Source organism: Uloborus diversus, chromosome 6 (genome assembly GCF_026930045.1).
Source record: "Uloborus diversus isolate 005 chromosome 6, Udiv.v.3.1, whole genome shotgun sequence".
In the NCBI taxonomy this organism is placed as follows: domain Eukaryota; kingdom Metazoa; phylum Arthropoda; class Arachnida; order Araneae; family Uloboridae; genus Uloborus; species Uloborus diversus.
This window is the reverse complement of record NC_072736.1, coordinates 80713868-80726185: the sequence shown is the minus strand read 5'-3', so window position 1 is coordinate 80726185 and position 12318 is coordinate 80713868. Positions and strand designations below refer to the sequence as shown.

General features: G+C 34.4%; 1 protein-coding gene across 2 annotated transcripts in view; it reads right to left on the bottom strand.

Annotated features, from left to right (window-relative positions):
• The window catches only part of LOC129225087 (serine/threonine-protein phosphatase 2A 56 kDa regulatory subunit gamma isoform-like), an 89523-nt gene that overhangs the window by 69987 nt on the left and 7218 nt on the right, over positions 1–12318 (bottom strand). For both annotated transcript variants that reach the window (XM_054859639.1, XM_054859640.1), the window contains exons 2-3: positions 7058–7229; positions 2698–2897 (exon numbers count right to left, since the gene is read on the bottom strand). In XM_054859639.1, the coding sequence (XP_054715614.1) occupies positions 2698–2897; positions 7058–7229 (372 nt within the window). The remainder of the gene's footprint in view (positions 1–2697; positions 2898–7057; positions 7230–12318) is intronic.

Genomic DNA, 12318 nt, shown 5'->3' with positions numbered 1-12318 from the left:
CGAAGTACGATTTCAAATTTAATATGGCTCCCTAAATAAAGTCATGAAAATTAAACATTAAATAAGCTAATTTAACGCTGCATCTGTCAAAATATTTTCAGATTGAAAAAAAAAATTATATTAAAATATTTGCAAGATGTAAGAGGAACAAGGGAAGCAGATTTTCGCGAAGCAAGTCGTGAAAAGTTTCATGACACCGGTGTAAGTCGGCCACTTTAAAGTAATTTGGTACTTCTAAAAATTGATTTTTAAATCGATAGCGTATTATACAGCAGAAAAATAATGTATTTGATGCCATGTTTAGTTAGTCACACACGTTACAGTAATCTTTCCAAAAAAAAAAAAAAAAAAAAAAATTTTTTTTCTATAATAATGAAAAATGAACTGACTTGATGCTGGTTGTCTTCGTTTTTAAGAACTGAAATCAAGTCTGCAGATGCTGCGGTGTTGACCTTAATTGGGTTCGGGGATCATATCTGCTGGACCGCGGGGGGGGGGGGGGGGGGGGGGGGGGTCAGTTTTCACCCCCCCTCCCCGATCAATGCTCTAAGCCCCTAACGCAGTGTAGGTGTAGCAAACGGGAAGTGGTCAACGAATCAGCGAGGAGAGGGGCAACATTTCAACTTTTCTTGCAGGTCAGTAAGTGACGTCGCGTCTAGACGAGTGATTACTAGTGTTCACTCTAGGAAAAAAAGGGCAAGGTGCTGGCCTTTGAAAGGGGCACTTTTTTAAAAAAAGGGCACTATTTCAACGCGGTGTCCCCCCCCCCCATCCAAGACCAATGATGCACCACTCAAAAAGAACTGAGCGCCCCTCAACCCTCGCCCCCCCCCCCAAAAAATTAAGAGGAGAAATAACACTTAAAACACCTTGCAAAAATTCAAACAGTCTAGTCCTGCACCATGACCTCCCCCCCCACCTTGATCGCCGTCACCACTGACTTTAGAATTAAATGTGATTTCATCCTGAAAACGCACTTGTGTTCAGAATAGCGTTAGCTCACCCCCCCCCCCCACACACAAATGCCAACTAAGCTAAGCACATTTTCCACACTCCATAGGAACATTTAGCTAATGCTGAAACTTGGCTTCGGGTGTTTTTCAACACTTTTCAGGCCATAATTTTAACTACCTACAAGAGTAAAAAAAAAAAAAAACTCTATGCATTTCAAAACCTTTTGAATTTCAATTTAAGAAGAACAGTATTTAATAACTGATCCCCCCCTTCCTACCAAAGAAACTGCCTAGTAATGTGCATTGTGCCATTAAGTATTTTAGTAGACATCAAAATTGTGATGAGTATAAATTCTTCTTTTTTAAATATATTACACTTCAAATAGAATAATTAACTTAAAATACTGTGTGCAGTGCTTCAAAAATGCAGTGGTAGCAAGTTGCAAAACTAAAAAGATTTTATTTGAGTTCTATTTCCTAGTCTTGGAGTTGTTCAAATTCATAACACAAATGTGTTCGCAGATGTATGCGCTCCTAAATGCAATGCATAAACAGCTTGGGCCAAGCTAAGATTTTAATCTCAGACAATTTTTCTGAAAATTTAATATTTTGCCATTTTAATTTTGTGATTTTTTTAAAAATCAGTTATATAATATTTATGAATGAAAAAGAAACAGTGCAAGATTATTTCAGTTAGAAAAAAGCACAAATAAGTCAAAAGTATGCTTTTTATTATGTCAATAAGTGTTTTAAATAATCTGTTGTATGAATCATACACAAAGATAATTAAAATACTTAGCAAAAAGGAAAGAATTGAATGAACGTCCTGTCAATGCGATGTTTCCATTTCAAACGGTTTTGGGGGGGGGGGGGGGGATGGGGTTAAAAATCCGAGATATTAAAAAAATACCCTTGTATTTTAGCCCAGTAAGCTTTGTACTATGTTCTTCTTAGGAAACAATCAGAAAGTTAACTTTCCAGAAACAGATGTTAAAAGATTGCTACACAATCACTAGCAATGCGCTATAATTAGCTAAGCCTAATTTCCACGTGCAGACGAAAAACGGACACAAAGGGCTGAAATGTTAGGAAATTGTCCTATTCCCTTTCTCATTGTTGATTCTCAGAAGATCAAAGATGGGAAGGAATGAAGCAAAGATCTCTCCCTTCCCAGAAGATTCCACTCCTTCCCACAACCTTACAAAAACAAGCCCTCAGTAGAAGGGAAGAACATGCCTTTGTTTCCTACTGATAAGCCTCTTTGAATTCTGAGAATCTCATCCCTTCTTCCCCTAGGTATTTGCTTCCCCTTTTGTTTATGGGGCCGTTTTCAAGGTGAAATTCTGGGAACAAGGATAAGACATTGGCGTTTTTGCAGACGATCGCTGGACAAATAAAATTGCCCCGATATCGCGGCAGGTCAAAACGATGGTTGAGGCATTTTTTAAAAACCAAAGGTGCAATTTCTTATTTTTGAAAAGGGCAGAGCGCATTTCGCGATCTAAAAGAAGGGCATGGCGCTGCGCCCTTCAAAAACGGCCTAGCGGGCCACAGCATGAAAAACTGGTTCCGAAAGCACAGTGCAATCGATAACTTCAACTTGGGGGGATTTTTTCCCCTTTGGTCACCCGGTGGCGATCGGCGCTGAAATCTTTGGTAGCCATTAAAAATTTTTGGTCGCCAATTGGCGAGTGGCGACCGCTAATCTGCACCTCTACCATTCATGCAGAAAAATTGTACTTACCATATGAACTATTTCAGGATATATAGCCTCAGTTATGACACCACGCTGAGCGAAAATATATTCTAACATTTCATTTAAAGCTGCACGCTTAACCTCCTTGTACTTCAAGTCACTGAGGGGATCCGTAGCAAAATCAAATAAAACACAACATTGCCGAAGCTTTTGAATAAATAAATCTTCCCACTCCTGTTGCTGAGCATCTAAAATAAAGAATAATTTAATCAAGAAATTAAGACTTGGAATATCTGCAAACAGTTATTTTTTTTTTTTTTTTTTTAATTTCAAATCAGATACATCAGAACTTTATTGGGCAATGGATAATGTTAACCTTTAGAATCAGTTTCCAGGATCAAATTTAATATTTGTAAGTAAGGGTATTTCCACCTATGTTAAGTACAGTGGAATACGTTTAACATGAAACTGAGGGGACCAAAATATTTTTTCGTGTTAAAAGAACTTAGTGTTAAAAAATTTCTTATAAAAAATACAATACTTATGAATATTTTCACTACAAATTTTATTTCGAATTTCATTTAAACAACTAGTAGGTGATGTTCATTGGAATGAAATGTAAGTAAAAAATTATTGTGTTTTAGGGAACATGTCAGTTATCTTTTTCTGAATTGTCTTTAGAGACGTACCGAGTACTCTCGGTAACTACTCGGTACTCGGCCAATTTACCGAGTACTCGGTACTCGGCGAAATTTTGATCAGATACTCGGCCAATACCAAGTAGTTGAAAAAAATAGAATATTGTCTAAGACAGATATTAAAATTTATAAAAAAGTGCAACCATATAAAATATTCTGCAATCATTTACATGTCAAATTTAAATTTTGAGAATAATGAAGTTTATGTCCCCAAAGTTAATAAAACTTATTTATTAAAAACCATGCAAAAAAGGTAAGTATAGAAAATATAGAGTTTTTATATTAAAAATGGATTTTTGCTACAAACAAAAATTAGTTATAAGAAACATAAAAATACCTTTGCTTAAAAAATAAAAGGAAATAAAACAACGTTAAAAGCACTGTGCAGACACGTGTTTTGGCATTACAAGGAGTTCTTTTTACAGTGCACAAAATGTGAGCTCGTAGATTTAAAGGCATACAACAAAAGTCTGATTTTTTCGTCGAATGTCTTTACGTTCTTTAGCTCACATTTTATGCACTGAAAAAGACGTTCCTTGTAATGCAGAAACAGGTGTCTGCAGTGCTCCTGCACATTTGTTTTATTTGCTTTTAAAAATTATTTATGTTTGGTGGTCTAGAACTATAATAAGATTGGTATAATTTGTTTTAATTATAACTTGATTAATCATACCTTTTATTTATTTATTTTTAATTTTAAAAATAATTTTTTTTGTAAAATTTTTGACATGAAACAATATTTTTTAAATAATGCATAATTAAATTTCAGCAGGAATTTAGTTTTAAAAACTATTATATGGACAAGGAGGTCAATACAGTAAAACCTGTAAAGTTGACCACCCTTGTAAGTTGACCACCTGTCTATGTTGACCGCTTTTGTCAGGAACGGAATTAGTCCTATCTCATATAATAAAGGAAAATCTCTCTAACTTGACCACCTCTCTATCTTGACCACCTGTCTATCTTGACCACTAATGCACACCAAATTTGGTTTGAAGTATTGTAAAAAACCCTTTGTAAGTTGACCACTTGGTTTATTTTTTTAAACTTTCTTCAGCAAATTATTTTATTTTATTATTTATTAATTATTATTATTATTATTATTATTATTTCTTTCTTTCTTTATTTATTTATTTTTTTTTTTTGATAGCTTTCCAAAAATGTTTTTAATGCTTTGATGAGACGCTAGCATTTTACTAAATAAACAGCAGCATAAAGCTTATGCTGCTCTTTATTCTCCAAACTTTTTTTTCATTTGTTGTTCTATTTGAGATAGCTTTTTGTACTCTCTTCAATGAAAATAGGTGTCAGTAGAAAAGTTCAAAGTCGTTTCTTTCAGTTGCAATATGTTGTGGCAACACAGGAATTGTGCTAAAAAGAGCAGGCCAGGATCTATACATTTTAGTCCCCTCTGCAACAAAATATGCAGGGCCCCTCCCTAGTGGCCAGCAATGTCTATTTGTAAAGTGAATAAGTCTAGAAGTGCTAGTTTTTTTCTTCAAGTTTTAGGACCGTTAGCCCCTTTAAGGATGCGGGTCCCTCGCTCTGCGGGTACGCAGATGTACGCCTGCTGATAAGTAAAGTTACATGTTTCTGGTGCAAGGGATTAACAGACAGGGCATTTTAATTTTGCCTTTATGAACTGGGAGTTGCGCTTATTGCTCTTTGTGCTATAAGTTGTACAAAAAAGGCTTGAAAAAGAAAGTTAGTTGAACTTGAGATTAATAAAAAGTATGAAATATTATATTAAAATTAACTGAAAATGGAGAAAGTCAGAGAAAATTAACCGGCACTTATGGAAATTCTAAAACTACATATAGTGTCTAATATAGTTAAAAACAAGGAAAAAAATAACAAAATTATTTGAATAGTATTTTTAATTACTGTTTCCCTTTAAATAATGTTAAACAATGAAAGTGAGTAGAACAGAAAGAAAATGGGTGAATTACTCAAAAAAGGAATACATGGTGCTAGAAATGATAAAAATAAAAACTAAAAATCATTACCGCCCTTTATAAGTGGACCACCAAAGTACTGCACCGCGAGTGTTCAACTTACACAGGTTTCACTGTACTACTATTCTAATAAGTTCAAAATTCATCACATGTTTGTTGGTTGTTTCCCTTTAAAACATAATTGGTACTTAGTAACTCGGCCGAGTAGCGAAAGGCCGAGTACTCAGCACTCGGTCGAGTAATGAAAGGCCGAGTACTTGGCACTTGGCCAAAGTGCTACTCGGTACGTCTCTAATTGTCTTTTTTAGTGCCATATTCTCCACAAATTGCTCGACATCATCCATTGCTTTAGTCATCTCACCATTTGAATGCACATCTAAATAACTGCGCATACTTTTTATCATTTTCTGCATTTCTGAAGAAAAAGGAACAGGAACTGCAACTTTGGCTCTGTCAGATTCATCGTCAGAACCTACATTAGAGGAGTCATTTGGATTATGCACAATCTCTAAAATTTCTCTGTCTGTCAAAACAGGTGCTGTAAACACATCATTATCCACTGCAACATATTCATTTAATGACAGTGCAAGACAACTAAGTAATGTTGAGAGTTTCCCAAAAAGATGATTACATGTTGGCTCAGTCTCAATGTCGGTTGATTCTTGAGATACTGAAGAATGTGCTGGTTTGGAGAAAAACGCATGGTGAAAACAATATTCTACTGTCGCTGGCTTCACTAAATTCCATGCTGGGCGCAACATAAGCAATGCATCCAATAAATTAATGGAAAAATCTTCCTTTGCTTCGATTGTTACTAAATATTTTCAATGCAGTTGCTTTCGATAATTAAATTTCCGGTTCTGTATAACACCTTGATCACATGGTTTATAAAACACTTGTGGTGTTTGGTGGCAAAAATATAAGCTTAACAGTTTTTAATTCGGCATTATTACAGTGTGCTGGTCAGTTATCGATGATAAGTGGGACTTTACGCTTTTCTCATAAAAATCATTTATTCTACTTGATAATCCAGTCATTGAATAAGGTAGCCACCATCCATGCTTTTTTTTGGCCCTGTATTCAACTGGCAAAGTCCTTACATTCTTAAAACACCGGGGTTTTAAACTCTTCCCTAATATAAATAATGGTAATTTTTCAGAACCACCTGAATTACAGCCTATCAATAATGTAAATCTATGTTTAGAAATTTTTCCTCCAGAACATGACTTTCCTTCAAATGCTAAAGTTTTGTTGGGTAAGAATCTATAAAACAATCCAGTTATGTCGGCGTTGAAGACATCTTCCGGGTCGTATTCTTGAATTATGGAGGGTAACTTGGACTGCAACCACTAATTGGTCATAGTGGGTAAAACATTGTTAGCTTTCCCGCAAACGTTTTTCAGAACAACACCGTTCCTTTTCTTAAAACGTTCCAACCAGCCTGGATTTGCTGAGAACTTGAATTGAATTCCTTTCGCCATTTCATCAGCCTTTTCCAACAACAAAGGACCTGATACTGGAGCATTCTGTGACCTAGTTTGCTTGAACCAAATCAGCAAAGCTTTTTTCAGATCTTCGTGTTTTGCTTCATGTTTGGGAAAGTTTATTACAAATGGAAGTTCTTTTTTAAAAAAAATATCAAAACTAAAAGTAATACTTCATAGCATATACGATATGTTTCATCAATATTTTCGCAAAATGGATTTATTTTAAATGTATTACAAGTAAAATATAAAACACAAATAAAAGACTAACCTTTTAAGAGTGGAAGTTTCTGAAGTTCTCTATTTTTAGAAATATTGAATCTAGATGATGTTTGCCGTTTGTCATACTTTTTTAGGTATGAAGCTCCACTATATTTAATCTTCGTTAACTGTGTGGGTGGAGGGGCATTTGAATTTTTTGTGTCTCCAGCAACATTGGAACACTGTTTAAAGAGAGGGAAAAAATGCAAAATAAGCTTTTATATCATAAATATTTAAACATATATATATATATACATGGTACGATCCAAAAGTAATGAGCCTTCGTTTAAAAAGACAGATTTATTGAGCTGATCGGTACAACTAAATAATAGTTTTAAAAACAGGCACCTCCTGCAACAAAATACTTTTGTACGCGGCTTTTCCATGACTCAAAGGCATCCCTGAAGTCCTGTTCTAGGATATGTGCAATGGCAGCCATGACATGTGCTTGGATGTCCTCGATGGAGTCGAAACGTTTCCTTTTCAGGGCTGATTTTAATAGTAGAAACAAGAAGTCAGAAGGTCACAAGCCTGGACTGTAGGAAGGCTAGGGTACCATGGAAACTTTGACTCGGAACTTCTTCAGTCAGAACTCTCGGCTCAAGTTTCCCGCAGACTTTCTGCATGTACAAGTTCTCCATAACAATGTGTTTCACTGTTGCCTCTGGTAAGTCCAGGGCTTTTGCTACTTGGTAGAGATTCACACACCAGAAAACTCAAAGACCAAAAATTCACATTCGTTGCCCATTCAGTCTGTAACAGGCGTCCAGACTGGGGTTCGTCAGTCACCAATTCCCGGATTTACGAAAAGCCTTGTGCCACTTTTCTACTTGCGAATAGGACAGACACTCAGTCCTAAATGCCTGTTGAAGCATTGCCAACGTTAGGGAAGGAAACCGGAAGCAAAATTTGATCACTTTGAGTTGCTCTTAAGAACTTTCCATATCTTTGTGTCACACACCACTGTATAGGGATTACTGTTAAAGCTGATGGTACCGCTCCGAAAGCTGGGAGGCAAGTGATCTGCATTTTGCTGCAAAGCCAACAGCCCCCACCACCGTCAAGCAGAGAAAGCTGCAGGGTGTGCATATGTCAGTATAATATGAGGCTCATTATTTCTGGATCATACCATATTTGTTTTACAATGTACAAGAATATAAAAAAAGAAAAAAAAACAATTCACCTAGAGTTAATAGATGAAACTATTGGCAGATGAACGCTATTCTGCTTCACAAACAGATATGCTTATTTCATTCTTTCATGGGTTGAAATTTTGGATTGGAATATTTAACTTATTTAAGCTGTTTAGTATCAAAACCAGGTCAAAAGTTTGAAGTGGTTACCAAAGATTTTTATAGTAATACCCACTGATTATAGGTACTAAAGAAACTTCTTCTCTACACTATTACAGCACAGTACAAGTAGATCAGCATTTTCGTACATTGATGTAAAATACTAAATGTGTCACACTTAAAATTTTTACAAATCAAAATACATAATGTCCTTAAACATTTATGGAAGATTATCTGCTTCATATTGTATAAATTTTTCACATTTTACATTCATTTTACTTTTAAATTTTTGAACATATTTCATGAAAAACCAAAATTTTCCCAACTTCCTGTAGTTTTTTTAAAACTAAATTTATCAAATTAATTTGTAGTGAAGCCTAATATTGCAAATTTATGGCTACAATGAAAAAGCTTCAACCCCCTTTAGTTTTTACTGAATATCACCTAACCTTTCATAATGAATTTACAGCTATGACAAAATTTTCATTTGGTCCCTTCTGTTTCTCTCTCCCCCCCCCCCCCCCCCCCCAACTTTTCTATAAAGGAATACAATTTCAGTTCATAATCTCCAGTTTTTTACTTTTAAAACAATATTTTGTTCAATTAACATACTTTCAAAAAATAACCATGAGAATGATTTTGATTTGATCTTGTTATGAAGTAGAGACGTACCGAGTACTCGGTAACAACTTGGTACTCGGCCAATTTGCCGAGTACTCGGTCAAATTCTGATCAGATACTCGGCCAATACCGAGTAGTTGCAAAAAATTGAATATTGTCCAAGATAAATACGGAAATTTTTTTAAAAAAGAGCAAGCATTATATTCTGCAATCATTTACAATTAAAATTTATAAGTGAAATTTAAATTTTGAGAAAAATGAAGTTTGTAATGCTTCAATGGAATAAATCTTTATTTTAATGTCCACAAAGTTAATAAAACTTATTTATTAAAAATTATGCAAAAAAGGTAAGTTCGAAAATATGGAATTTTTATATTAAAAATGGATTTTTGCTACAAACAAAAATTAGTTATAAAAATATAAAAAAAACTTTGCTTAAAAAATAAAAGGAAATAAAACAATGTTAAAAGCACAGTGCAGGAACACTGCAGACACATGTTTTGGCGTTACAAGGAATTTCTTTTTCAATGCACAAAATGGGAGCTCGTGGATTTAAAGGCATCCAACAAAAGTCAGATTTTTTTGTCGTATGTCTTTACATTCTTTAGCTCACATGTTATGCACTGAAAAAGACGTTCCTTGTAACGGGGTGTCAGAAACACGTGTCTACAGTGCTCCTGCACATTTGTTTTATCTGCTTTTAAAAATTATTTGTTTGGTGGACTAGAACTATAATTGATTGGTATACAGTGAAACCCCTCCTAACGGACACCCCTCAAAGGCGGACAATTTTTAATTCCCCAGTTCCAATGCAAATAACATTATTAAACCCCTGTCCTGAGGACATCTCTCTATTGCGGACAAAAAAAAATTGTCCTGTTAGTGTCCGCATTAGAAGGATTTCACTGTAATTTGTTTTAATTCCAACTTGATTAATCATACCTTTTATTTATTTATTTTTAATTTTAAAAATGTGTTTTTTGTAAAATTTTTGACGCAAACAAAATTGTTTATATAATGCGTAATTAAATTTCAACAGGAATTTAGTTTTAAAAACTATTATATGGACAAGGAGGTCTATACTACCATTCGAATAAGTTCAAAATTAATCAAATGTGTGTCGGTGGTTCTTCTTAAAACATAAATTGGTACTTGGTAACTCGGCCGAGTAGTGAAAGGCCGAGTATTCGGTACTCGGCCAAAGTGCTACTCGGTACGTCTCTATTATGAAGCTTTACATTAGACAACCAGCAAAAAACAACGATATGGAACAGTGCAGGCAACATAAAATTTTATTCTGTAGAAGGATCAAGTGTCTAATTTTAATTACTAATAAAATTAGTGTATATATCCTTCAAATGCTTTAAGAGAGCCAAGTGCACCTAACTATTAGTCTTTATATAGTGAGGCATCTTTTCTCTCAAAAAAAAAATAATAAAAAAGTAGGTAATATATAAGGTAAAATACTTCAGTAGCGGCCACTTCAAGTTTATTTTTCTACTTTGAAGAAAGAAATGAACTATAATAATGTGATTTTTTTTTGTTGGTACTTATGTAACTATCATATTGAATCAATTTTATTCATCAGTTATTTGAATTTAAAGTAGGAAATGTAAATTCTTCAGATGGGATCACCACTAATGAAATGTTCAGATTTTGGAATGCCAGGACTGGATCAAATTTGGGGTTTGGGAAAAAATTGATAAAAATTAAACAAATTGAAATTCTGGCATTTTTAGAAAGGATTGGTCAAAAAAAGCTCATTACTTTTAAGAGGTGCAATTAATATTGTAGACCTACAGTTTAAAAATATACTTCACTGTGGCCACTATTAGTGCATTTTAAACCTTGAAAGGCCACTACTGAAGCACTGGTGTTTTAATAAAATAGAACTGTAAAAGCATAACTCAAATGCTCCTACAATTTTTTATCAGTGTACTGAATAACTATAGTTAATCAACTATACAAAATTATTACCACAAATTATTAATCTCCAATGAAGATTAGGGACACCCAAATAAGCCAATCAATAATTAATTCTTCCGAAGAAAGTAATCAGCAAATTAATTGGCAGCTGATTAATTTTAGGGATGCACCAAATGTCTTATTTTGCTGAATATTAAATATTTTGTTATGATTCAAAATGAATACAGAATATTCAATTAAAATTTGAAAATGCCATCAGAGGGTTAAAACTCATTTTCTTGTGCATACCTGTCTGGATTAGTGATGTAAAATACCTGGATAAGAGAATGGGAGCAGTAGGAAAAATTCCTGATATTTTGGGAGACAAAATTTTGAAATTTCTTGTACATAGTAAGCCCAGGGGTCGATCCAGACCCTAATTGGGTTTGCTTTGTGGCCCCTTATCTAAATTCTGCATCGTAAAAGCAGCTCATTCACAAAATTTCACACCATAAAATAAATATAAACATAAGGACGATCGAGCAAGGTAGTTTTTTTTTTTTTACTAGAAAGCTTCTTAGATACTTCAACATACCAGCTACAAGATCTTTCACAAGATTAAATCAGACAAGATGCTTAAGTGCCTAAGTGCATGAGTACAAATCAGAATTGGATGTTTATTCAACTGCAAACTAATGAAACTAACCCAAAAAGTGCTGAAAATCATTTATTTTTAATATTTTTATTTTTTGATTATTTTAGATAGTTTTACTGAGAAATGAAAAACCTTTATGTTTAAAATTTCATCTTACAATCATTGCTTTAGACACTGTTCTGCTAAAGCTAAAGATTACAGTATTTCAACAAAACTGTACTTTTATGAGGATTTTTTGTTTTTAACCCGGGAGAACTCACATCGGGGCTCTCAGGCCCAGTCATTACAAAACTACGCTGCCAAAAATCACCCCTTCAATGGAAATGAATGAGGTTCACAGTAGCTGCGTTCGAGGTGACCTACAACCTGACCACATTGCTTTTCAGGAATGTACATTCCCACTTTTCCCCAGAAAATTCCGGTTCAGGCCTCAGACGCCCGGAGCGAGCGCTCACGCTTTTCATTTCAGATTGTGAATGTAAAGGAAGAGGTTGTGAAATGTATCGCTATTTAAGCTACAAAGATGAAATGAAGAGGATGCAGACCTTGTTGGTTGAGGTTTCAACTGATGAGAACTCCCTTAATGAAGATGATGAAGAAGAAGTTGACGCAGAACAGTAAAGCGATCATCAGTAATGCTCAGAAGAAGATTTAGATATATGTATCATAAAACATTCTTAAACCTTACTTTTTAAAACGTATTATAGAGGCTGTTTATCAATTTATACTTCAGTGTTGAAAACACATTTTTTCTTCTATTTTGCAAACTTAATCTACTGAAATAACCACTCCGGGCCG